This window comes from Equus caballus, chromosome 12, assembly GCF_041296265.1.
Source record: "Equus caballus isolate H_3958 breed thoroughbred chromosome 12, TB-T2T, whole genome shotgun sequence".
Lineage (NCBI taxonomy): Eukaryota > Metazoa > Chordata > Mammalia > Perissodactyla > Equidae > Equus > Equus caballus.
In genome coordinates, this window is record NC_091695.1 from 17,150,373 (window position 1) to 17,177,123 (window position 26,751).

Consider the following 26,751-nt stretch of genomic DNA (forward strand, 5'->3'; position numbering starts at 1 on the left):
GTCTTAAAAGGTGGTTGAAGATATCTAGGGTACACAGCCAAGACGGCCGTAAAGCGCACAGATTTGTTACAAAGCCTTGAGTTACAATGATCCATGAAGATTAAATAAAGCCAGACAATATTTCAATGATCATTTTCTTAGCTTGCTTTTCTTGTCATCAGATTAAAAAATATACCTGGATTAGCATATGTGATATTGTATTTGTAACAATGTGCACTGATTATTCCGCCTCTCCCACAGCCGCACCCTCACCTCCTATCCCCGGACTAGCTGTGAAACTCGAGATATTTTTGAGGCCAGAGATTGGTTTCTTAAGGTTAGGTTTTCTCTATAATTCCATATAGAGTCAAATATTCCATGCGGGGTGGTTAACTGATAATTGGCAACTGGGAATTAGAATTCTGTACCATCTAGGCAGTGAAACTTTGTAATGTTGCCTGTTGTATAGACCATATTTCACTTGTATCAAATCTCCGGGAAATAAATCTTATTTCCCCAGAGCCTAGCAGTGACTGGCACATGTTTGAATGAATGAAGTAGACGGAGAATGTCAATATTCATTTATGTAATAATTAGTTAAGGAAAAAAGTACGTTTCAGCATAAGAACTTCGGGCAGCCCTTTGCATAAATCGCACTTGACTTTTCCTGTCAGGCAAGTTGATGGCTTGTGAAATTCCTAGAAAAGCGAGGGGAGAGGACTCAGAGAGGAGCCGGCGTTCTGGACCCAGCGCGGTCTGGGGACCTTACAGGGCCTGAAGGGAAACATTTTGTCGCGGAGGAGTTCGGAAAGCCAGCGATCCCACAAGTCCTGCGCACGGGGAAGAAGCTGCCCTCCAGCCTCGGGTTGGAGCTTCGCCGAGTCAAGCGCAGGCGTCGCGCAACCTGCCGCAGGCGGGGCTCCGAGGCCGGACCCGCGGGGCGCGCCTTCGCCCCACCGCTGGAGCGCCAGGCCCCGCGCGGCGCGGGGGCGGAGCCCCCAGCGGGGGGCGGGGCTCCGAGGCGGCCCCGCCCCGCCTCCCCGCCCCGCGGGTCACACTGTAGGGTTAGGGCGGCCGGCGGGCGGGCTCGGCGGGGCTCGGCGGGGCTCGGCGGGGCTCGGCGGGGCGGGGCGGGGCTCGGCGGGGGCGGAGCCGGCGGTTGGGAGGGAGGAGTAGTCGCGGCGGCAGGAGGACAGCGCCATTCCGGCCGGCCGCTCCCTGCGTCCCCTCTCCCTGCCCCGCAGTGGCCCGCGAGCCGCCGGCGAAGGAGCGCGTGACTGACGCGGCCCGCCCTGCTCGCTCCCCGCCGGCGTCCGCCGTCCGTCCGCTCCTGGCCCGGGCCGCGGCCAGCGAGCCGCTCTGAGGCGGGCCGCGCGGAGTCGTGGGGCCGCCGCCGTGGCCCTCGCTGTCGGCGCCTCGCCGCCCGCCCGCGGTGCCCGCGCACGCCGGCCGCCATCGTCTTCGCGCCTGGCTGGCGGGGGCGCTGTCCTGCCCGGCCGTCCGCGCCGCGCATTGGAGCTCGGCGGAGCGCGGCAGCCAGGGCCGGCGGAGGCGCGAGAAGCCGGCCGCCGGCGCCGCGGGGCCCATGACCGTGGAGCAGAACGTGCTGCAGCAGAGCGCGGCGCAGAAGGTGAGGCGGCCCCCGCCCCGGCCCCGGCCCGGCCCCGGCCCCGCCGCCAGGGCCTCCTCCCCGCGCCCCCCGCCCCGCCGCCTTTGGGGCGTCGTTCCCAGGGCGGGCTGCGTGTGGGAAGCGGGGTGCACTTAGCGGGCTTCCATCCGCTCCCTTCTGGCCGATTGTTTTCCTGGAGCAGACGGTGCCGGGTCTTTATTGGGAGCGACCCTTACATTCCTACACTCCTCTATCTGGCTGCTTAATTAAACTTTCTCCTCCTCCTTCCTTTTTAAAAAAAGAGAATAGCCACTGGTCATCCCTGATGAGCACAGTTTGTGTTTTGAAGGGGGGAGCCTTCTGGGCCTGCTCTTTGCAAAAGGGTCTCCAGCAGGACCGAATTGCCTGCCTGGCGGGGCAGGTCCGTTTACCAGGTGACTCTCTGTGGAAGTAGACGGTTCGGTTGGTTCCTTTTCCTCTTTCTGTTTCTTTTTCCCGTTTTCCCCCCCTTGAGTATAGAAACTGTCCTTAAGAAGGGAAACCTTTCTGGCCATGTTTACTCCAGGAATCTTTTGTCCCCTGAGTTTGACCTTGTTCCATCGTTTACCCTTTGCTCTTGACTCAGCCACTCATTCAAATGGTCACTCACCTAAGTTAAAAAAAAAAAAATCTGTTTTTGAAGCTTCAAATCTTTTATAGTGAGTAATGAGAAATGCTCATTTTGTTCTGGATTTTGCTTTCAGGATGTGAAGTGCACTATCATGGCTTGCACCATATCCTGAAGAGTAGTTGGCTATGACTTATTTGTCTTTTGGGTGAAAAGCATTTTGGGCAAAAGGATAACATTGCTTTAGTCGTGTTGGGGTTACGGGGGTAGCTGGAGTTTATTGTGAGCAGCTCCCGAAGCTGTGTTGGTTTATCAGGGTGAGTAACGAACGCCCCACCCTGTTGTAGTTTTGGCATAGTTATCTCCTACCTGTGCTTGGTTTTCGAATAGGGTCTGCTGTCCTAAAATGGACTGTGTATATACTCACAGCCTGCTAAATTTCTGCTTTGAGATTATTTTTAGAATTTTATGGTAGTACTTGAGGTAATTGAAGATGCTCAAGAATTTTGGAAAGCAAGGATAGTGCATTGTTATTTTAGGCACTTTGGGAAAGTTGATTTTGGAGCTCTTGTGTGTTAGTTAACTGTTACTGGTTAAATTTAGAAGATTATTGCAGGCTGCAGTTTATTTACAGGGAAATAATTTTGGATTTAATATTGGGAGTTAGAACAGTTTATCTGCTAATCCCCTCTATTCTACTTTGAATACCTTAAACTTTAGTTTTTGATGTTGAGTATGTGATAAAGTGTTAGTACTTAAAGCAGGATCTCGTGGTCATATGTATACTAAGCAATATTTAATAGATTTGGTATCATTTTTGTTTATAGTTCTCTTTAGTGTTGAGTATTTATTCAACACAGCCAATTTGTTTCAAAGTGGGAAAAGTAGCTCATATTTTTCACATCTCTTAAATGTGAACAGTGGAAAGAAGTTTGTGAGTTTTTAAAATTGGTTTTGACTAGAGTACTTCTTTAACATAGAATCAGATAATGCAGATCTGCCTGCTTCAGAAGTTTAGGCATAAAATTGTAGGATCGAGAATCAAATTACTGAAAGTGGTCTTGGCCATCAAGTTTAATTTCCTAGTTTAATGAACTCCTCCTTACACAAAGGCAGTAGTTGTTAATCCAAAATATTACCATTGTGCTGCTGTTTTCAGTGTGTGTGTCAGATCGTCTCACTGGTATTGGGGAAATTTTTTTGGTGAGGAAGATTGGCCCCGAGCTAACATCTGTTGCCAGTCTTCCTTCTTTTGCTTGAGGAAGATTGTCGCTGAGCTAACATCTGTGCCAGTCTTTCTCTGTCATGTGAGATGCCACCACAGTGTGCCTGACCACCGGTGCTAGGTCGCCGACCACATAGGAACCTGCAAACGCCTGGCCACAGAAGGAAGTGGAGCCGGAACTTAACCACTACCCCATGGGGCCAGCCCGAGGGGGGAAATATTTTTGGAGCAGTATAATGCGTGTATTTTTATACTTCCATCAAGGTATTTATGTGTTTTTTAAAAAGAAACAATATATTTGTTTGCTTTCCATATTAACATAGTATTATATTTTTACTCATATTGGAACTATTTAAAAAATATTTGTATGGGTATAAATACTTTAAGCCATCTACTTCAAATAAATTGGTAGATTTAAATCCACCAAGTTAGTAACTAGGAAGTGGACTTAAGCTAGTAACTAGAAAGTAAACTTCAAACTTTAAAAGAAACAAAAGTGAAACTCTCTGTTTTCACTTAGAAACTTTATGAATTGTCAGTCAAATGAGGTAACTAGTGCATATTGCATAACCAAAATTGAGCCTATTTTCTGCTCTCCTCAAAATAATTGTGTGTGTGTATGTATGTGTACAACATTAGTTTTATGTGAATAGCTGTGTTCTGGGGATTGGAACGCTTCCCTATATTTTCAAGATTCTTTTTTTTTCCTTCCAGAAGGATGACTCTTTCATAAAATAATATAATAATCCTTTATTTAAAAAAAGCGTGCCACAGAACTTTCATAGATCCCTTTTCACCTGCAAGGTAGCTTGTCACAGTATATTTGTAAGGAGAGGGGCTGTCTTTTCCTCTGATATGTTCTTTGCGTGATGGCTGAAGTTTGGCCGTGGCCGGGCGTTGTGACATGTAATAAAACTGCAGAGAGCTGCTTTTCTGAGGTTTAAAGGATACAAGTGAGGTGGAGTTGGGGGGAGATTAGCTGCAGTTAAATCCTGTCAGAATTTTGGTCTTGAACATGTCTTCAGCCTTTGAGCTTGATATTTACCTGAGTGCAGGATCTTTAGATCTCAGAAATTTGATACCTAGATTCAGGTCCCAAAGAGGATTCTTTAGGGCAGCAATAGATGGCTTCGTCCCAGGGACCAAATTAATTTATAGAGTGAAGTGAGCTGGATACCATTTACATTAAATGTATCTTTCTGAGTTGAATAAAATATAAAGTTCCTAAGGGCAGGTATTTTGCCTGTTTTGTTTCACCCTGGTTCCTTGCACATAGTACGTTTCAGTAAATATTTGATGAGTGAAGCAGTGTGTGAATGTTTTCTAAGAAGAATGAGAAGTGCAGTAGTTATTTTAGTTCCCTAACTGAATCTCAGATTTAAGATTATTGAGAAACAGTGAAAGCTCAAGACTGCGGACAGCTGTTGGAATTTAGGCAGTGTAGTGAAAAGATGGTTGGATCTGTATCACCTTTCTGTGACCTTGGACAAGTCATTAAATGCCTCTGAATCTTCTTTTAAAGCCTTAAAGTTAGTATGATTAGACATTAGCAACTTTTTTAGATCTGCGTGTTCGGTGGAGCTAAGCATACATTTATTCCAGACAGGGAGTTTAAAAAAAAATAGTAGGGGATGGCAGCAGAAGGAATTTTATGGATCAACAATTTTCAGTTAATTACGGGGGGGGGAGGGAGGGGTTAGGTGGGCAGGATTAACCAATCACAGATTAACCAAATTAAGAGTTTAAAACAAAACTTGAAAAATAATACAAACTGGATTCAGAGTAAATTTCTTAGTTAAAATAATGGAGTATTTTCTAATTGAGGTTATCATCTAAAGTTATAGAAATAAAGTAGAGCCTTTCAAGGGACAGTTAACATTTTGTAAATTGCTGTAAACATTATATACAACTGATATTCCTTAGTACTAAATAGTTGGTTATCTTGTTATCAGCATATGCCTTCGTTTGGGCAGAGAGATGGGGAGCCAGCTGCTTATTCCCACCTATTCCTTCCCTTTCTCACCTCATTTTGATTTGTATACTAACATTGTATCCAGCTGCCTTAATGAATTCTCATCAGATCTGATAAATATTCTGTGAGTTTTCTTTACTTTTCTGTGTATACAGTCCATATCATTTGTGAATAATTATCATTCTGACCTCTTCCTTGTCAATATTCAGATTTATGTTTTCATTTACTATTTTATTGCTTTAGCTAAGATTGCAGAATACTCCTAGGATTGATGTTAGTGTCTGTATGTATTGTTTCATTATGATATGGAAATTTCCCTATAGTCCTAAGTTTTAAAAATATTTTGAAATCAGATTTAGATGTTGACTCTTTATCAAATGTCTTCTTTTGTTGTTGCAACGACTGATTTGGTGTTTTATGTGTCAATAAGAACAACAATTGTAATAGATAGCATTTATGAGCTATTTACTATGTACTAGGTTAAGGAATTGTAATAAGAGCAACAATTGTAATAGATAACGTTTATGGGATATTGACTGTACGATGTTAAGGAATTGTGCTGAGAGTTTTTTAGACAGTTTTTCATTTCATCTTCCTAACTGCCTTATTAGGTGAGCACTATTTTTTCCCTTCATATTGTGATTGAGGAAACTACTAGAGAAGCTAAGAGCTAAAGCAACATTTCACTGCTGGTGTGTGTGAAGGGTGGGATTTAACTCAGGGCTGTGAGACTCTCGAGCCCCCCATTATGATGGATTGCATTCTGGTAAAATCTCATGTAGTCGTGATGCCTCCAAAGTCAATATACTAAATTTTAATCTGGAATTTAATATCTGTATTCTTAAATGAGATTGGTTACACGGTTTGCTTTTGTGTAAGTGGGTAACAAGGTAAAATTAACTCATAAAATTATTAGAAAGCTTTTCGTGTTTTCCTATGTTTTTGGAATTGTTTAACGTAGGATTGGGTTAAACCATTCAAAATTGGGGACATTTAAGCATTTTTTGTCAATCTAAGTACTTGCTACTTTGAAAGGTTGATGAATATGACTATATCAGGCTGACTTTTATTTAGAGCAAATTTTAGATGAACTTTCCAAATTTTATCTTTTTTTTAGGTTTTCTACCTCTTCCAGTATCAATTTTAAAATTGTTTTTTAGATGTGGATTTTATTTCATTTAGCTTTCTCTCCATATAGATATGTATATGGATCTGATGTTTTCTCTTAAATCTGTGGGTATATAGATAGATCTCTTTCTCATTCCTGTTAGTTTTGTTCTCTTCTCAGTGGTGTTTGCCAGAAGTTGATCTATTTTATTGGTCTTTGCAAAATTCAGCTCTTTGTTTCATTTATAACTTTTGTCTTCTAATTTATTTTTATTTTTCTTTAGTAATTCCACCTTTCTACTCTTTTTGATGGTTATTATTCTTTTTATACTTATATTCAACGTTTAGTGAATTTCCAATCATGTTTAATGAAAAACATTTTGGGCTGTGGATTTTTTCATCAGTTTTGTTTTGAATTTGAATTTATTTTTTGTTCACTCTTTAAAAGATTTTTTTTTGGTTTACTTTCCAAGATGTTGCATTTTTAAAATTGTTAACTTTTAGTTTCCATATACTGTGTTTAGAGAACATGATTTATAATAGTTTTAGAAATTTATTCAGATTTTCTTGGGGCCAGCACCGGGTTCGTAGTGGTAAGTTTGTGCGCTCTGCTTTGGTGGCACAGCGTTCGTGGGTTTGGATCCTGGGCATGGACCTGCACACTGCTCATCAAGCCAGCCTGTGGCAGTGTCCCACATACAAAATAGAGAAAGATCGGCACAGATGTTAGCTCAGGGCCAATCTTCCTCACACACACAGAAAAAGATTTTCTTATGTACATGAAGTTTTAAGGAGCATATGAAAAGGATGGGTATTCTTTGAAAGTTGTAGAGTTTGGGGCCAGCCCCGTGGCCTAGTGGTTGAGTTCGAGAGCTCTGCTTCAGCAGCCCAGGGTTTTGCCAGTTTGAATCCTAGGTGCGGACATGGCATTGCTTGTCGAGCCTTGCTGGGGTGGCATCCCACATGTCACAACTAGAAAGACCCAAAACTACAAATACACAACTATGTACTGGGGGACTTTGGGAGAAAAAGGAAAAATAAAAATAAAATCTTAAAAGAAAAAGTTATAGAGTTCTTTATTTGTATATTAAATGAACACAGTGTGATTTGAATATTTCATGTTTTTTTCCTTTATCTCTTAAATTCTGAGGGATGTGATATCTCTCCTTTTAATATAATTTCATCAAATTCTCTTTGTATTTCTCATGGATCTAATCCAAATGTGTGTGTCTTTGCTGGTGTTTTAGTAGAATTTCATCCTTTACATATATGGTGATAATTGATAAATTTTTTTATTGTCATCTGAGTTTCTGTTTATTAGTCTTGTTTTCCCTACTCAGTTTTTTTGTTTTTTAAAGATTGGCACCTGAGCTAACAACTGTTGCCAGTCTTCTTTGTTTTCCCCCCTGCTTTTTCTCCCCAAATCCCCCCAGTACATAGTTATATATTTTAGTTATGGGTCCTTCTAGTTGTGGCATGTGGGACACCGCCTCAGCATGGCCTGACGAGCGATGCCATGTCTGTGCCCAGGATCTGAACCAGCCTGCTCAGTTTTCATGGATTGATCAGATTTTCCTTGTATCACCTCCCTTACCCTTTCTTTTTTACAGCCTGTAATGATTTGGAAATCGCTTTCTCATTTCTGCTCTTTTAATTTTAAACAAATATATCTAAACGTATTTTTCTGGTAGAGTCAAAAATTGATAATTAGCTTTCCCTCCTTCCCTCTACTCTCAGTAAGATAAAACTTTTTAGCTTATTTTTATTTACAGCATTCCTGATTTTGTTGGGATAATATTGAATGTGATTCTGAATGATGACTTCTTAAAAAAACAATTCTTTTGTTGAGGTCATATTGGCTTACAACATAGTGTAAATTTCAGGTACACATCACTCTGTTTCTGTTTCTGTATAGACTGCATTGCGTTCACTGCCAACAGTCCAGTTTTTATCCATCACCATATGTGCATGTCCCTTTCCCCCTTTGGCCCTCCTCCCACCCCCTTCTCCTCTGGTAACCACTCATCTGTTCTCTGAATGATGACATTTTAAATTTCTTAGGGTACACCTTATGTCAAAAATATTACTTAATTGTGTTACACATTAGCAGTTAGTTTTTAAAAATTATTTTATTTTAACTATATGTTTTTTCTGTATAGTATAATACTGTTTCATGTTACTCTTTGTTTTTATTGTTGTTGACTCTTTGTGTAAGCTTGTATCATTTCCCCTTTGGTTTTGGAATCCAGAAATTTCACTGTGTGTGTGTGTGTGTGTGTGTGTGTGGTGTGTTTATCTTTTTAACAGTTCTGCCTAGGACTTTTGATCTGAAAATGTTAGTGTTCTTCTCAGTAAAATTATTGCTTCTACTGTATTCTTTTTTTTCCTTCTATAACTGCATTATTTGAATATTAGATACCATTCATGTCTTTTCCTTGCTTCAAATTTTATTTTATAATTTCTTTCTCTCCCTTTTTGTCCTATATGCTCAGATAACTTTTCAGTTTGATCATCTATGCTAGTTCTATATTTACTGCCTCCATAGGTGGTCAGATCTTTTGGGGGTTTGTTTTAATAGTATACATTTTTAGTTGGTTCTAAAGTGCATAATAATAATAATAGAATTATAAACATTGGTTCATAATAGCTGTCCATGAAAATGTTTATTTATGAAATTTCTTATCAATTTTTAATAATAAACACACATGAACCCCCTACTTAAAACAAAAGCTGCAACTTTGAAGGTAATCTATATCTAATCATAGTCCCCTTATCCCATCCCTCTCTTTTAATTTGAGATTGTAATCATCTTGAATCCTGCGTTCATTCTCCCTTTGGTTTCTTTTTACTGCATCTCTATATGAGTTCTTGAAGGTATATATTTTTAATTTTAGTTGTTTTAACTTTAGGAACGTTTTTCTACCTCTATATCTAAAAGATATTCACCTCTGTTTTCTACTAAGAAGTTTAAAGATATGTTTGCAACACTTAAACCTTATTCCATCTTTACTTATTTTTTGTACTTGGTGTGAGATAGGGATCCAGTTTAATTTTTATTATGTATATGATTTATTGTTGTTAGTCGTAGCTTATTGAAAAGTTAATGCTCTCCCCCAATGAACTGACGTGCCATCTCTGTCATATACAGAAGCTTTATGTAAAGTGTTCTTTTTTCCCCCTGTTGTCTCAGTTTTGTTCCATCATCCATTTTGTGAATAGCATCCTGTCTTCATTGCTGTAGCTTCGTAATGATCTCTACTACTGGAAAAGTAAGTGGGCTCCTCCTCTTCCAAGGTTTCATGGCACTTCATTCTTCCTTGGAAATTTTAGAATAATCTTACCAAGTTCTCTGAAAAACTCTTGTTGGAGTTTTTTATTAATTCCATTGAATCTTAGACCAATTTGGGATCATTAACGTCTCTACAATATTGAGTCTTCCTATTTGTGAACAGAGTATACTTTTTCCTTTATTTCGATCTTTCTTCATTTCTGTTATTCAGTTTTAATTTTAACTGTAGAATTCTAACACATCATTTGTCCTAGATAGTTGCTAATTTCTTATAACAATTATATGTAGCGTTTTAAAATATTTGTTATTGGTTACTGGTGTGTACAGATGCAACTGGCTTTTGTATGTTGCTCTTATATCAAGCCACCTTGCTAAATTTTTCTATTTTAACACTTTTCCAGAGATGATTTTGGATTTTCTCTGTAAAAGATCATACTGTGAGTAAATCATGAGAGTTTTATTTATTTCCAATTTTTATGCTTGTAATTTCATTTTTTTCTTGTTGTGCTAGATGAGACATCTAAGAAGTAATAATACTGACTAGAAGCAGTAATAGTAGATATTGTCTTATTGCTGATTTTAAAGGACAGTTCCTTACTTTGGTACCTAAGGCATTTCTAAAGTATTTACACGTGTTAGTTGTACAAACTCGTATGTTATAAAGAGGGTTCTATTTCTAAAGAACTAAAAGATATGTAGTATTTTAAATTCTGATGCTTGCAGGTACTTTTTCCTTTGAGTGCTGGTGACTCTTGTGAAAATTTTCGCTCTAGGCATCCTGGTGTGGAAATAGCTGGTTTGTCAGCCATTTCTCTGTCATCCTAGGGCCTCTAAAGTCAGGCATTGCATTTCTTTTTTATCATGGGCAGTCCTTTCTCTCTTTTCCCAGCGACCACTTCACAATCGTTCATTTCTGCCCTGATATGCTTAGTGTAAGAGTGGTTACAAGAGTCTTTCCCCTGACACTACACACACACTTACTCTCTAATGTCACAGAACTACCATTTTTACTGAAACCAAAGTGGGTTCCTTCCTGGCGAGTTGAATCAGACCCCCACCAGAAGCAGTTGTCACACAAAGTAGGGCATGTTTGCAGCAAAGAGGAGGCCACGCAGAATCATTTCCAAAGTCATGGCATCCCCAACAAAGGGAAGCAGGGGCCTTTTATTTTGGATGGGAATGAATATTCAAAACAGAGAGGTGGGTATTCGCTTGCTCAGGCTCAGTTGGAAAACATGCTTCCACATACACTGCAGGTTAAGGCAGTAAGGCCTAAGCTCCTCCCAGAGCGGATATTTTAGCATTAAAAATGAGGCAAAGGTCATAGGCCTCGCCCTTGTGCTGGGGCTCAGTCTGCTTCAGGTTGGTTGGTGATTGCATCTCTTAACAGTTAAATGCTTCTGACCCCACCGTTGAGTTCCTTGGAGCAGTGAGTCCCTGACACCATGAGCACTGACTTGCAGCAGTGGCCTGCGTTTTTCCTGCAAATATAAGTGATGAGTATGGTGACATAGCTCATAATAATTGTTGATTTGTATTATACAGGCATACCTCATTTTACTGTGCTCTGCCTTATTGTACCTCACAAATATTGCAGGGGGGTTTTCTTTTTCTTTTTTTTTTTTTAAGTGAGGAAGATTGGCCCTGAACTAACATCTGTTGCCAGTCTTCTCTTTTTGCTTGAGGAAGATTGTCGCTGAGCTAACATCTGTGCCAGTCTTCCTCTGTTTTGTATGTGGGATGCCGCCACAGCATGGCTTGATGAGCGATGTGCAGGTCTGTGCTTGGGATCTGAACCCGTGAACCCTGGGCCGCAGAGCAGAGTGTGCATACTTAACCACTATGCCACTGGGTTGGCCCTCAAATACTGTATTTTTTACAAGACCCTCAACCAGCAAAAATATTATGACTCATTGAAGGCTCAGATAATGGTTAGCATTTTTAGCAATAAAATATTTTTTAATTAAGATATGTACATTGTGTTTTTAGACATAATGCTCTTGTACACTTAATAGACTACAGTATACTGTAAACATAACTTTGATATTCACTGGGAAACCAAAAAGTTCGTGTGACTTGCTTTATTGCAGTATTTGCTTGTTGCAGTGGTCTGGATCCAGACGCACAATATCTTGGAGGTATGCCTGTTTATGAAAGACCAAATCTGGCCTCTGAAAGCCAGTTTTGGAATGTCACTATGCAGTGTGGGTAAGTAGATGATGTGAAAGTTGAATTTATGAAATGACCTCTTGCGTTTATTTTGGCAAACTTGTGTAAGTAATTTTTCTAAGTTTTCTCTCTCTTTTTACCTCCTTTACTAACTATTTTAATACAGTTTATCTGCTTTGTTTATAGTCTTGGTCTTTCGAGCCACTGAATATTTTAAAATGTACGTTTTCCTTGTTTCCTTAGCCTTGTTCAAACAGGTGTAGATCAGAGCTTATTCTTACAGTGTGATTTGTGGACTATCTTCATTTCCTCTAGTGCTTGCTACAACTGTAGAATTCTGTGCCTCACCCCAGACCTGTTGTTTCAAGACTCTGATGGTTGGACTACTTTCTTAACAAGAATCAGTGATTCTTCTGCACTTAAAGTTTGAGGAGCACTAGTTGAAAGTATTCTTGAAGATGAGAGTGCCTTAGCACTTGTGTGAATTGATTGCAGAGGTTGAATTATTACAGTACACCCAATTTAACACACAAGCAGAGTCTCTTTGAACACATTGGCTTTCTTACATTTCGAGTGTTTGTCCCCATCAGTGTACTTACACTGACCTGCTTTTCTGTTGTAAGGGAAATGCCGCCTCCATCAGGCTATCATGGCCACCATCTCTTGGAAACCCAAAGCTTCAGGTGCCCAGGGGACACTGGAACCCTGAACCCAAATAGGGCAAAGTTAGTTGTCTTTTTATTCATTGAATCATATGTCAGGGAGTTGGGAAGCTATTGTACATGCTAAGGTTGCAGTCTCCCTGTTTCTTTTCTTTTTGGGGTCTGTGTGTGTGAATCATTTTTGAAAGATTTTTTTGTGTGTGAGAAACATAGCGTATGAGAACTTATGTATACCTCAGAGATACGTAATAAGATTACTGCCCTTTGTACCACCTTAGATGTGAAATAGAACATCTTATTATTACAGAAGTTTTCTTTGTGCCTCATCCGAACTGTCCCTTCCTTCCACATCCCTCTAGCTGCTATCTTGACTTTTCCAGGTTGATGTTACCATAGTGTAATTTAGAAAATATAAAATGAAAACACCCATTGAAACTGTTTTAATTAGATGAATTTTGGCATATGGAACATTTTTGACACTCCAGAAGATTTTCTTGCATCACTTTTCCCATTTAGTATCGCCACCCTCCCTTTCCAGATAACCACTTATTGGATTTCTATCACAGTAGATCGCTTTTGGCTGTTTTAGGTCTTCACATAAACGGAATCATAAAAATTCCTTTTTTTTTTTTTTTTTGCATTTGACATTTCTGCTCAGGAAACTGTTTTTGAGATTCAGCCATGTTATTGCATGTGTTAGTAGTTTGTTCCTTTTTATTGCTGAGTAACATTTTATTATATGAATATTTTGAAACTTGTGTAAATATGTACCTATTGGTGAACTTTTGAGTTGTTTCCAGTTTGTGGCTTTTATGAATAATATTGCCACGTGTATGTGTGTAAGCAAGTCTTGAGTAGACATATTTGCATTTCTCTTGGGCAAATACATAGCAGTGGAATTGTTGTAAAATATTGCTAAATGGTTATTTAAAGTGGTGGTATCACTGTCCATTCCCATCAGCAATGTATGAGAGTTCTGGTTGGTCAACATTTTTGGCAGCACTTGATATTGTCAACTTTTATGTTTTAGCCATCTTAGCGAGTATATAGTGGTACCTCATTGTGATATTAATTGGTATTTCTTTAATGGCTCATGGTTTTAAAGTCTTTTCAGGTGCTTATTGGCCATTTTTGGATGATTTTTAAATATTGCTTCTCATACGTTTTCCAGTTTTATGTTCTTAAAGGATTAGCAATAACAATAGCTAGTTGTTCTTCCAAGTCTGAAAATGGCAAAAAAGTTGAAGATATTGCTAGTTAAAACATTTTAGGAGCAAGTACTGATATGCTCTCGAAACAAAATGAAATTGCACAGTTTTTTCTTCATTTTATTTATTTTAAACTAATACGTGATAAAAAGGCTCACTGCTGAAGAAGGAAGGCCTTTCTCTTCTTCATACCTCAAACTAGCATTGAGTTAATCTCTTAGATACTTAATTGTGCGCATAAGAGAAATCTCTATGATGTATACTTTGTTCACAGGGTACAAAATACTTTCACACTGTAGTTGGTTTGGAAGTTTGGAAAGGGCCTGGAGGACCAATGGCAGGTGGGAGGAAGTGTGGAGAGGTAAGCAATTGGGCAAAGAAAGACTCTTCTTAGTTTCTGGTCCATGTGAGAATCAGAAAGAAGAGGAGCTCGTTTTGAACTGGAAAGGAAAACACTTCCTGTTTGCTGGTTTTTATTGGTGCTGTTCAGCCTGGAAGTGGGTGGGGTGGGCGAGCTGCGCTAGGCCTGAGGGCAGGATTGACTTCCAGCTGAGAGCTAAGTCCTCAGAGAAGCAGGAAGGATGTAGAGGAGTAGGGAGAGAGGGACCAGGAATGAAGAACCATTAGTGGCCAGGATCTGTTACTATGGTAACAGTAACGTGAGAACCACTCACATATACACAAGTTGGTGTGTTATAATTCATGCCAGAATACATGCAAGATCAAATGTTTGATTTCTTTGAGGTGGAGCTACAGAAGCGAGTTTGGGCTGGAGGTGTGGGGCTTGCTGTGTCCTCCACTGAAGCATCTGAGCTGGTCTGCGTTTCTCATCAAGTAGGCCCCACTCTTCCCATTAGGCCTTACAGAAAGCCTCTGGGGCAGAACAAGGCCAAGGAAGAGGATTGAAAGGAAACCAGAAGTGATACCACACCTCTTAATCTCAAGTTCGCGTGCCCGATGCACAGCAAGCCAAACACTGAGACATTGGTGTTTGTAGATGGAGACAGATTTTATTCGAATTGGCCAAAATGAGAAGGTGGGAAAGCCCCTGGACAATCTGACTTCCGCAATTCCATGGCTGCTGAGTGCATTCTCCTTCTTCTACAAAACAAACTCACCAATCTTCGAGACCCCTGAGTCACCCCCTCAAGTTAAACAGGAAACGGCAAATTGGTTTAATATCTACAGTGACCCTCAGGTACCCAGCTTCGGCCCAGTCCACTGCCTCGGGTTTAAAATTCCCAGTTTTTGGAGGACGGAACAGCTCTCTGCACAGGCCTCCTGGGGTCAGTGGACACTGTTTGTGCCTATTCTGGTCACATCATTCAGGTTCTCAGAACTGACTTTTGGGCTTCTTCCCCAGTAGAGCGGGGACTTCCAGTCGGTGATAAGACTGCAGAACTAACAGAACTGACAGTATTTCCGTCCTTGCTGCTGGTGTCAGAGGGAAGGCTCACTGCGTCTGCGCTGTGGGGCTGTGGCTGGATAGATGAAGGTGGCGTAGCTCAGACTGGAGTCAGCTTTGTGGTTTCTGTGATGTTTGCTGGATAGGGGCCCAGGCTTCTGGGGACGTGGGGATCAGAGTAGCCCGCCTAGGGCTGGGGTCCCGTGCGAGGAGGTGTGGTGCTAGGGCCCTGTGAACATTGATGTTGCCATTAGCTTACTTGGCCATCTTGGGGGTTGCCTCAGGCAAATTCTAAACTCAGGGTCTGCAGTGTTTGGATGGCAGTGAATGCCCTTCTGTGCATTCTTGGCTGTTCCTGTGGTGCTCAGGGACCCTTCATACCCCTTGCACTGCTGGAAGAGAGGGTAGAGCTCTCTGGGTTTAATGTGCACAGGGAGGGGCTGACTAACAGTGCCTCTGTTCCTCCTCTTCCGCCTGTCTTAGGGCCTCAGGGGGCTTTCTGTGGGGGCGAGGGGGAGCGAGGGTGGGAGGTGGTCAGGGAGTGTGGCCGGGAGGTACTGGGAACCTGCTGCCTTTGTCTTTTCCTTACTGACCGTTGTTATATCTTCTATAGATATATCTTGTTATTGAGTTGCAGGGATTTATATATTCTGAATATGTCGTTATAAAGTATAAATTTATTTTTTCTCAGCATGTAGGTTCTTTTCATTTTCTTATTAGTTTCTATGAAGTCGAGTTTTTTAACATTGGTGAAGTTCATTGTACCACTTTTTTTTTTTTACGGTTAATGCTTTAACAAATTTTTGAAACTTAATTTGCAAAAACTTTTTTCCTGTGTTTTCTCCTAAAATGTTTTATCATTTTAGTTTTTACATTTACGTCTGTAATTTATGTGGAGTCTGTTTTTGTGTGTGCTCTGAGGTGGAAGAGTTCAGGTTTATATGAAATAAATGACCCTTGTGTTATAGTTCATCTTTACTTCTGGACGCACCAGAACTTAACCATCCTACTGTTGGTAAACTATTTGGTTATCTTTTTATGTGTTTATGGACCTTTGAGATTTTTTTTGTGAAATTTACGTTTGTTTCTCTTGTTTGTTTTTTCTTTTGGGTGGTTTTACCTTTTCCCTTTTGATTTGAAGGAGTTCTTTAGTCTACAGATAATTTTTATTTTCTACTTAGCTATTTTGAAAATATCTTTTCCCATTTTCAGGGTGTCTTTTTACTCCCTTTATGCTATTCTTTCATGAATAGAAGTTCATTTCAATTTAGTCTCATATGTGATTAGTTTTGTTTATTATTTGAACTTCCATACTCTTTCATTAAGATGGTCTCTCTCTCTCTCTTTTTTTTTTTTGGTGAGGAAGATTGGCCCTGAGCTAACATATGTTGCCAATCTTCCTCTTTTTGCTTGAGGAAGATTGCTGCTGAGCTAACGTCTGTGCCAATCTTCTGTTTTGTCTGTGGAATGCTGCCACAGCCTGGCTTGATGAATGGGGTGTGGGTCCATGCTTGGGATTCGAACCACTGAACTGCAGGCCACCAAAGCAGAGTGCTGAACTTAACCACTATGCCACCTGGTGGCCCCAAGATACTCTCTTTTATTGTCCTCTAGTCTTTTTCTTGTTTTGCCTTCAGTATTTGTCTTATTCCACTTGGATTTGAAGTTTGGGCATATTGTTTGCATAGGTGTCCAAATTCATGATTGGAGAACCAGCAACTGTATTGAAAAATTTCTCCTCCTCCTCATTAATGCTCCACCTGATGACAATATTTTTTATCCTTGAATTGGGACTTTTTAAAATAGGTCTCAGGGACTCTCCCTTGAATTAAAGTATTTTTCATTATAGTTTTACTGAAGTGTGCGTAAACGTAAACGAGGCATAAATTTATTATGTTTTATTATATAGCTCTTATGCACCAAGACCAAAACCCAACTAATAACTTAGATATAACCAAAACTAAAAAATTAGTAAAATTTGGAAGAATAAGGTTAACTTAATTTTAACAGAATGGTAGTGTTTTACAGAAGCTAATTTGGCACTTCCAACTTCAGCCAAGGAAATTAATACATGTGCATCAGGATATTCTTGTAATAGTTATTGTTAAAGTTTGGGAGTAGATTTTATTGCCGTTGTCATCCACTTTACGTCTTTGACCCTGGTACTCAGTTGACAGCCGTTGTCTTAGAGTGGGGTTCTCAGCCTTTTTGTTGTAGTTTTCACAGATGTGCCTTCAGGTTTGATCATAGTTTAAAACTTTTTTTAATTTTTTGCTATACCTCAGTATAGTAGTCCCATTTTATCCACAGTTTTGCTTTCCATTGTTTCAGTTATCCACGGTCAACTGTGGTCCAAAAGTATTAAGTGGAAAATTCCAGAAATAAACAATTCATGTTTTAAATTGTGCATCATTCTGAATAGCCTGATGAAGTCTCACTCCATTTCACCTGAGATGTGAGTCATTCCTTTGTCCAGCATATCCACACCGTATATGCTACCCACCTCTAGTCACTTAGTAGCTGTGGGTTATCAGATTGATGGTTGTGGTATCACAGTGCTTGTTTTCAAGTAACCATGATTTTACTTAATAATGGCCCCAAAGCGCAAGAGTAGTGAGGATGCAATTCGGATATGCCAAAGGGAAGCTTTAAGTGAAAAGGTAAAAGTTCTCAACTTAAGAAAAGAAAAAAATCTTATGCTGAGGTTGTTAAGATCTTGGGTGACTTTTATTATGCCATATTGTTATAATTGTTCTATTTTATTATTATTGTTAATCTCTTACTGTGCCTAATTTATAAATTAAGCTTTATTATAGGTATGTATGTATAGAAAAAAACCAGTATATATATGATTTGCTACTCTCTGTGGTTTCAGGCATCCACTGGGGGTCTTGGAACGTATCTCTCACAGGGAAGGGGAGACTACTGTAAATGTGCTGTAATTATTGCTGTATCTCTCAAGCAGAATGTTGAACTGAACAGGTTGTGTGGTTTAGTGTAGAGTGGGATACAGATGATCCTCAACTTACTATGTTTCTACTTAGGATTTTTCGACTTTCATTGGTGTGAAATTGATAATGTATTCAGTAGAAACTGTACTTTGAATTTTGAATTTTGATCTTTTCCCAGGCTAGCGGTATGTGGTACACTCCTCTGTTGTGACGTTGGGCAGCGGCAGCGAGCCACAGCTCCCAGTCAGCCACGCGATCACGAGGCTGATAACACTTACAACAGTCCTGAACCCATAAACCATTATGTGTTTCGCTTTCAGTACGATACTCAATAAATTACACGAGATATTCAGCACTTTGTTATTAAACAGGATTTGTGTTAGAGGATTTTGCCCAACTGTACACTAATGTGTACTATTTAGTCCTTTTTTCTGGTCACTGTTACAAGGCTCCTGTAACTCTTGAAATTTACTGTCTTTTGTATGCTAATGAGAAAACTTCTGGTTGGAGGACAAGATAGCTTCAGGAGAGGGGCTGGACCTCAGAAAAACCAACCACTGTGATTAGAGGGTTAGAACTTTCAGCCGGTTCCCCAGTCCAGGGAGGGGAGAGGGGCTGGAGATTGAGTTCAGTCACCAGTGGCCAATAATTTCCATCAATTGTGCCTACATAATGAAATCTCTGGTGCTTTATATACTTTTAATAAGTGCATAGTAAATGAGAGTTCTAGGATAGAACTTTGCATGTATGGTTAACTTTTTTCCTTCCTAATTTTTTCTGATGTTTAGTCTCCTAAGAATACAGAATTACATCATGAATATATTGTTAGAATACAAAAATTGCTTTTAAGGAAGTTAGATCAGTAAGGGTCCAGTTAGGACACGGAAAACACACAATAATTTGGACAGGGAAAGTTTAATACGATTCACTAGTAACGGTGATTGGCTACTAAAGACTGAAAACTCTAGAGAAGAAAAGGAGGAGTAAGTTTTGGAGAGGTCCTCCACGAGCCCTGAGGCTCAGATTCAGGTTTTGTTGGAGAGGTTGTGATTGAAGCCCACTGGATAGCGGGCAAGTTTGCTGAGGTGCTGGAGGTGGGGACACTTCTGCCAGTAGCTGTTTTATGGGTCCAGGAAAGAAAGTGGTATAGAGCATATGCTTTTTTACACCTAGCATTTTATCTAGATGAATGGAGTTTCTGATAGTCTGGAGGGTGTGTTATGTGTGTAATTAGTATGACCAAAAACTATATTTGCTGTAAGGAATTGTTTGTGACAGATGTAGCTGCTAGGAATCGTATAGTGTTGTAGTTTATTTTGTTTTATTAGTAGAGGGATTTTATTTTTGGACTGTAAGTTAATTATGAAAATTTAAGTATGGAAACTAGAGATATGTAAAGATTTAATTGGACAAGAGAGATATAGTAGGAATCAGTCAGATTATTAGCATCAAAAACAAGTTAAATGTATTTTGTCTAAACTGCTGATGTCATAGTTCAAGGATGTCATTTGATTCACAAAAGTTTTTTTTACCCACATGTTTTCCAGAATATAGGCGCTCTAATTTAAAAGCACACTGTTCCAAAAGCTTTTACAAATTGGGTTTTTGAAACTCAAAATGCATGTTCCCATAGAAACCATGTTTCATCATGTTGGGTTCTTATTTGGCCTGGAAATGTGTGTAACTCTGTATGGACTTAGCTTATAGTGCAGTGAAACAATATTTTTTGCATGTAGAGTTTCTACTTATGATGCGTTCTTTTGTCTACTAGTTAATAGGGATGGGGGATTCTCTTAGGGGCATGGACATTATGTGGATGTTAGATTGGTTGAAGGGTTGAGGTGGCAGGTGGGGTATGAACTCTGAGGTGAGGAAGGATGGAAACAAACATTTACTGAGGACCAACTATGTCCATTGCTCTTTGCTGCCTGCTTCCCGTAAAGCATCTCATTTCTTTACTTTTCTTCCTTTTTCTTTTTTTTGGATTATGTGAATGCTTAAAGATTGTTTGTAGCTCTGGGATTCTGTAAAAAGGTAGGAAAAGGTTTTTTAAATTCAGAAATTCTGGCATTTCTAAGTCTAAATGTAAATAGTGAAGTATAAAAAAGCACATCTTGGGGCTGGCTCCGTGGCCGAGTGGTTAAGTTTGGGTGCTCCGCTGCGGCAGCCCAGGGTTCAGATCCTGGGCGCAGACATGGCACCGCTCGTCAGGCCACATTGAGGCCCAGTCCCACATCCCACAACTAGAAGGACATGCAACTAAGGTATACAACTATGTATGGAGGGTTTGGGAAGATAAAGCAAAGCAGGAAAAAAAAAAAAAGAAGATTGGCAACAGTTGTTAGCTCAGGTGCCAATCTTAAAAAAAAAAAAAAAAACTACCTGCTTCATTTATATAAAAAAAAGAGCACATCTTCAGATTTTTACACCCAGAGTGATATATGATTAATTTACTTTAACACTGACATGCTGTTAACCCAAAAAGGTTGAGATAAACCTTGGCTCTGTGCCAGTAGGAAGTACAAGGTACCCCAGCCATTCATGAGATAGCTCTTTGGGGTATTTGCAGTGGAGAATTTCAATAATATTGTCCTGTACACTCACCTTCAAGCAGGATTGACAGGACCAGAACTAAGAAAGGAAGCCTTCTGGGAAATTCTAGATAGACTGTAGGAGAGTGTAGAAAGTTTGTTTAGTAAGTGGGCCTGATTTAGGTATGCCTCTTGTTCCTGTCTCCAGTAATTAGTACCTCTTTCTTGTGGATGAGTTCAAGCCCTGTGATCTGACTTAGTCCACTTACCCGCTGTAAACTCTGCTATGTTCATTTATTCAGTCAATATTTATTGAGTGCCTACCACATGCCAGCACTGGTACTAGTTGCCAGGACTACAGTGATGAGTGAAATAGACAGACTGTGCTCCTTTTGGACTTAGAATCTGGTGATTAACCGTAGTATATTATTATAATGTGGTGAGTGCCAGGAGAACCTCTAATCTTCACAGAAGGCAACTGAATATACACCGATCTTTGAATTAGGAAGCAGAGTGGTATTTTGTAGACCCTGAATAAAAGTTAGAGGGAAGAGGAAGATGGGAAAGTAGTGCAAGGTGAGGCTAGAGAGAGCCGCAGCCTGCAGACAGCCCGTGAGGCCATGATAAGGATTGTACTGCAGGAAAATTCTCAGAGAGTTCACGGAATATTACATGTGAAGGGAAATGAAAGATCATGTTGTCCTCCTTAAAATGAGAGATAAAAATAAAAGACAAGGCTTGGCAAATAAAAGTTTTTTGTTTTTGTTTTTTGCTTATAGCTTTTAGCTGGCCAGGGGCAGGTTTGGGGCTTACGAAGAGCTATTTGAAGGACACGTGTACTAGGAATTATCTGTCAACGAAGTTTGGGGGTTTCTTGTTATGGTGAGATAATACGAACTAGGGCAGTTTAGTGTTATCAGATAGACGCAGAAGGTATTTGTGGAAACAGATGTGCCTATGGTTATGTACTTTAAAGGCAGTGGTGTTATTAATCCTTTCATTGATAGGTAACTTTGACCTGCTTACCACTCAGTGCCGGAAATACTTTAGTCTTTAGTGCATATGATTCGAAGTTTAAGAATGCCTTGGGATTGTCTATCTCATTGGGGTTTTTTCCTTTTTTCTAAGAGAATTTGGAAGTTTTTTTAGAGGTCATTCTAAGAGTTGCCTTTTTTTCCCCTGAAGAGGGAGACTTTGACTTTGTTTCTTTTGCGCTAAACCAAGTTTTATTTATATTTGGAAATGCAGTTAAAGGAACCAATGACTGACTTATGAGGCATTCACCCCTTAACACAGAAAGCTTTCCTGCCTTCTAGTCAGCAGTGCGCCAGTCTTCTCGTACCGCTATCTAAGTGTTTTACATCAACATGGTAGGAGATTTTTCCACCGCTTACATTTTTTACTGCATCTTTAATCTTCAAAATCAGGTACCGTAGAGGAGAGAAAATATGGAAAGGACATGGGCTGTGGGATCTGAAAACCCTGTTTTCATTCCTGTCTCTGCACTTGTTCATCTCTTGAAGCCCGTTAGCTATAAAATGAGAGGAACTTCCTAGAGGGTGTGTGTGTGCATGTGCACATTTGCATGTGTCAAATGAGATTGTATGCTGGGAACACTTAAAGCAGAGTCTGGCATACAGCAAGAGCATAATTGCTTATCTTTTTCCTTGGCCTAAACCAGTGATCCCCTTTTTTTGATCCTCAAAAAGTTATACCGATGTTAAATATTCTGCAGTCTTTACTGAAACAGATTTAAAACAGACCCAACATTAAGTAGGGTCAACTGAGGGAGGAAAGAATTTCAATGAAACCCTCTGATCTTTAATTTATATTGAAATTACTGATGTCTCCTTCTCCCTGGAATGTATACTACTGTCTTTTCCACAGAGTAGGCACTTAAGGATGTCATCATGTAGTAAAAATTACTTTGAAGAAGGAATCTGAAGGTCTGTAGGTAGTCTTGGCTTGTTCCTTATTGATTTTTGTGGTATTTGCAAGCCACTGAATCTCTTTGAACATTGTGCCTTGCCCTTCTTGGTCGAGCAGTGTGTTAAACAACAAAAAATTCAGCTCAGGGGGCTGGCCTGGTGGTGCAGCAGTTAAGTTCACGTGCTCGGCTTCGGCGGCCTGGGGTTTGCTGGTTTGGATCCTGGGCACAGACCTACACACCGCTTGCTCATCAAACCGTGCTGTGGCAGGCATCCCACATATAAAGTAGAGGAAGATGGACACAGGTGTTAGCTCAGGGCCAGTCTTCCTCAGCAAAAAACAGGAGGATTGGTGGTAGATGTTAGCTCACGGCTAATCTTCCTCAAAAAAGAAAACAAGGAAAAGAAATTCAGCTCAGTCGATTTAAAAAGTCAAATTGACTTTATTGAGCAATTTATTATTGGGCCATAGTTCTTAGCCATAAAATAAATAGGTGTGCCAGGAGGTGGCATGCTTGACTCTTCAGAATTTAAAGATCCCGTTAGCTAAGACTTTGGGTTTTTTGGAGCCAAATTAATGTGTAAAAAGAGTGTGCTGCTGGGTTGAGGATTGTGTGTGTTTTACAGTATACCTCGTTGCATGGAAGTTTTCTTGAGGTTGGCAGGTGGCCTGGTGTCAATCTAACCTGTTCCGTGACCACCTTCTCCTGACAGGAGTCTTTGAGTTAGGTGATGCACTCTCTAACAGCCTTTAAATACTTGATCTGTGCCCATGATTTTTGTGATTTTTTGACTTCAGAGATTCCCGTTAGCCTTTGTCTACATGAAACCAGACAGACAGGTGCACCTTAATGTATCAGCAGTAACCAAGAGATGTTACTGTTCCTGGCCAAGAAAAGGCCCTGTGTGCAAAACCAGCAGTTCCCAACATTGGAACCTGAGACTGGGGAACGACTGAACCAACAGACCTCAGCAAATGGGGACTGTGGACTGATTCCAAAAAAATGGGGAAGTGCACTTGCTGCTAGCAGTTCCCACCGTGGAATCTGGGGAAGGACCCCAAACAAATGGGGACTGCAGACTCAACCACCAGCAGTTCCCAACCCGGAATCTGGAAACATAACCAAGGGCTAGACTTTCCAATCAAATAGGGCATTGTGGTCCAAACTGCTAGCAGCTCCCAACGTGGAACTAGTGATTCTAGACAAATGGGGAACTAACTGGAAAGCCAGTTAGATTGGGAGCTCAGTGCAAAGAGAGCCGAGCTCAGAACCCAGAGGGAACTTACCCACAGCCCTTGGAAATGGTGAGAAAGACAGTGAACTCAAAAACGGGTTTGCAACTACCATGCCTGTGTTTCTTGTTGTCCCTGAATGCCACTGGAAGTCTCCTTTAGTTCTGCTGCTGCCACCAAATCTTCTAAACAACAAAAAATTCAACTGAGTAAATTTGAAAGAGCAAATTGGCTTTATTGAACGATTCATGAATCAGGCAGCATCCTGTCTACCAAATAGAAAGGAGCTCCATAGAGTTGCAGAAAAGAAATGATTTTAAAGGCAGAGAGGGAGGGGACAAAAGGCAATTATTACCAAAGAATGCATTGTTTTAGGCAAGGTTGCCCTCCTAAGGGGAATGGAAGTGGTCTATCAGTGGATAACCCACTAGGGCTGACCAGGAAATTCTGTGTTGACTGGTCCAAGGTTACATTCCTGGGGAGTTGAAACTGCAAATTAGGTTAGGTATTAAGTCTTGGTTTTCTGACTGTGGGGCCTTAACATTAGTGACTCCATTTTGGGCCTGCTGTCTCCTTATTTATTTATTTAGGAAGATTGGCCCTGAGCTGACATCTGTTGCCAACTTTCATTTTCTCCCCAAAGCCCCGGTAGTACACAGTTGTATATCCTAGTTGTAAGTCACTCTAGCTCTTCTGTGTGGGTTGCTGCCACAACATGGCTTGATGAGCCATGCTAAGTCCGTGCCCAGAATCTGAAGCTGCGAACCCGAGGCCGCTGAAGCAGAGCAAGTGAAATTAACCATTCGGCCACAAGGCTGGCCCCTGCTGCCTTCTTTTTAACAAGTGTGAATATGTTGCACTCACCTCCTTATGCTTATTAGATATGAAATCTGTACAAGGAAGACCTCAGAGCTCAGAAGAGGAGCTCTAGACATGCAAGTGGGTTGGATCCACCTTGGATCCCAAATTGCTTGTCAAGGAGGAGAGAATCATATGCAAGACATTTTCAGTTGAGGATCAGGGTGTAGCACAGACCAGAAGTTTGGTAAATAGGAAAATGCAAACCTTGAAAGAAAGACCAGGGTCTTAATCACAACAGAAATAACAGCAATAAAAACATATGATTACGGGAAATGAAGGAGCAGGTTTTCAAAGACAGGAGAAGCACAGCTGTAAGATGCCAATAACAAAGGGGAAAACCTTACAAATGAGGTGGTTCTTCTGCCATAAACTGAGAATTTTTCTCATAGGTCACCTCTTTCGATTTCTCTCCCATTTCTTGGTAACTTAGCTGAGAAAGTTCTTTCACCTTCTCTCCTTCTTGCTCAGCCTTCTTTGGCACCTTAATCCTTTTTCTCTTCATTGTTTCATTTTCAGTCAAAATTCATGCGGTCATAAAACTATGCTAGAGATACATCTGGATTATTTTTTTTCCTAGGTTTTAGCTGACTTAATCGTGAAAGATGATAAAATACCAAACCATAACAAAATTTCAAAGATGTTGCTTTTCTTGATAAAATACTCAATGTTCTTATTGCACTCTGTATCGGTCAACTAACATCATAACAGCTCACTGCAAAAGTTGGTGACATACCAAAATATTATCATCATGTTCACAGATTTGTGGGTTGATTGGAGTGGCTCTTCTCTACTAGCGCCTCATTCTTCTGGGGCAAGTGGGCTTCCCAGGTCATGTTCTTCTTAAGGAAGAAGATGAAGAGGGCAAGCCCAACCATGTAAGCACATTTCATGTTTGCTTGCATGCTGTCTGCTATTATGTCATTGGTCAAAGTGTGTCACATGGTCAAGCTCCTCAATGCAGCAAGGAAATATATGGTATCTCTAGTGAGAGAAAGGGAAAAGTTGCAAAAGGTGTGAGAGCAGAGATGGGAGAATTGGGAGTCTAACACAGGCCCTGTAATGTTTTCTGGGTTTTACATTTGTATTTACATTTCATCTTGTCATTAATGTATATGTATACTATTTTGTATCCTACCACTTCAGCTTAATGCGATTTTGTAAAGATAACCTTCTATATAGATTCACTACTTAAAAATATACAGTTGTTTGGATTTGTCCATCTGTATCAAAATCATTTGAGATGCTTATTAAAAATACAGGTTTATTAGCCTTAACTCACACCCTCCTGGAATCACAGTCTCTGGGGTGGGGCCGGGGAATCATCATTATTAGAAAACTCATCAGGTCATTCTTCTGTACATTAAAGTTTAGAATGTCTTCCTTAGTGGAAGGACATTTGCATCTTTTTTCATTTTTCCAGCATTATAAATAATGGCCAGCGACGTTTGTACAAATGAGTAATTTCTTTGGGGTATTCAATAGTCTTTCCCGATGCACGATTGAATAATTCGCAGTTGAGGCAAATAATGCTCTGTGTAAAGGATGGAGTTTGGAGTGCTGGTGGTGGTGAAATTGCAAACAGGCTTATAAAATCTTTCAAGTATTTTATGTTCACTAAAATAAAGCCTTGAATTAGATAAGGAGAATTTCTGTAAAATTTTTCTACATCTTTAATTTGTAATGTTGGGTATTATGTAACTTAGTCATGGTTCTGTTGCTTAGTTATTGTTAACTTTTTAAAAGAAAGTAGAAAAGTTGACAAGTTTAAAAAGAATTTTATTTTTCTTGTATTTCAGCCCTGGAAATTTGGCAATTTGGTTCTTTTATTGAACTATTTTGATTCTTCTTGGCATTTATATGACCTTGTTTATGTACTTTATTATGTATTTTATTGTTAGATAGTCTTGGTTATCTCAACTCTTTAATAAGATTTTTATGGAAATGAAAATTCATTGATGGCATGGCAGATACTGCCAATGCCTATGCAGTATATGTTCTTTCTTTTCCCTAACAA

General features: G+C 40.1%; 1 protein-coding gene across 35 annotated transcripts in view; it reads left to right on the forward strand.

The window, feature by feature from the left end:
• Nucleotides 1–1,127: 1,127 nt before the first annotated feature.
• Nucleotides 1,128–26,751, forward strand: part of OR5W1G (olfactory receptor family 5 subfamily W member 1G) — a 180,376-nt gene continuing 154,752 nt past the window's right edge. For 32 of the 35 annotated variants that reach the window (XR_011423910.1, XR_011423909.1, XR_011423912.1 and 29 more), the window contains exon 1: nucleotides 1,134–1,609. Coding sequence is in view for 9 of the 35 variants with exons in the window: in XM_070229581.1 (XP_070085682.1) it covers nucleotides 1,565–1,609 (45 nt within the window). In the remaining 26 variants the exon portion in view is untranslated. Of the gene's footprint in view, nucleotides 1,610–26,751 lie in introns of all 35 variants that reach the window. The other 3 variants (XR_011423917.1, XM_070229577.1, XM_070229578.1) reach the window with 3 other exon arrangements.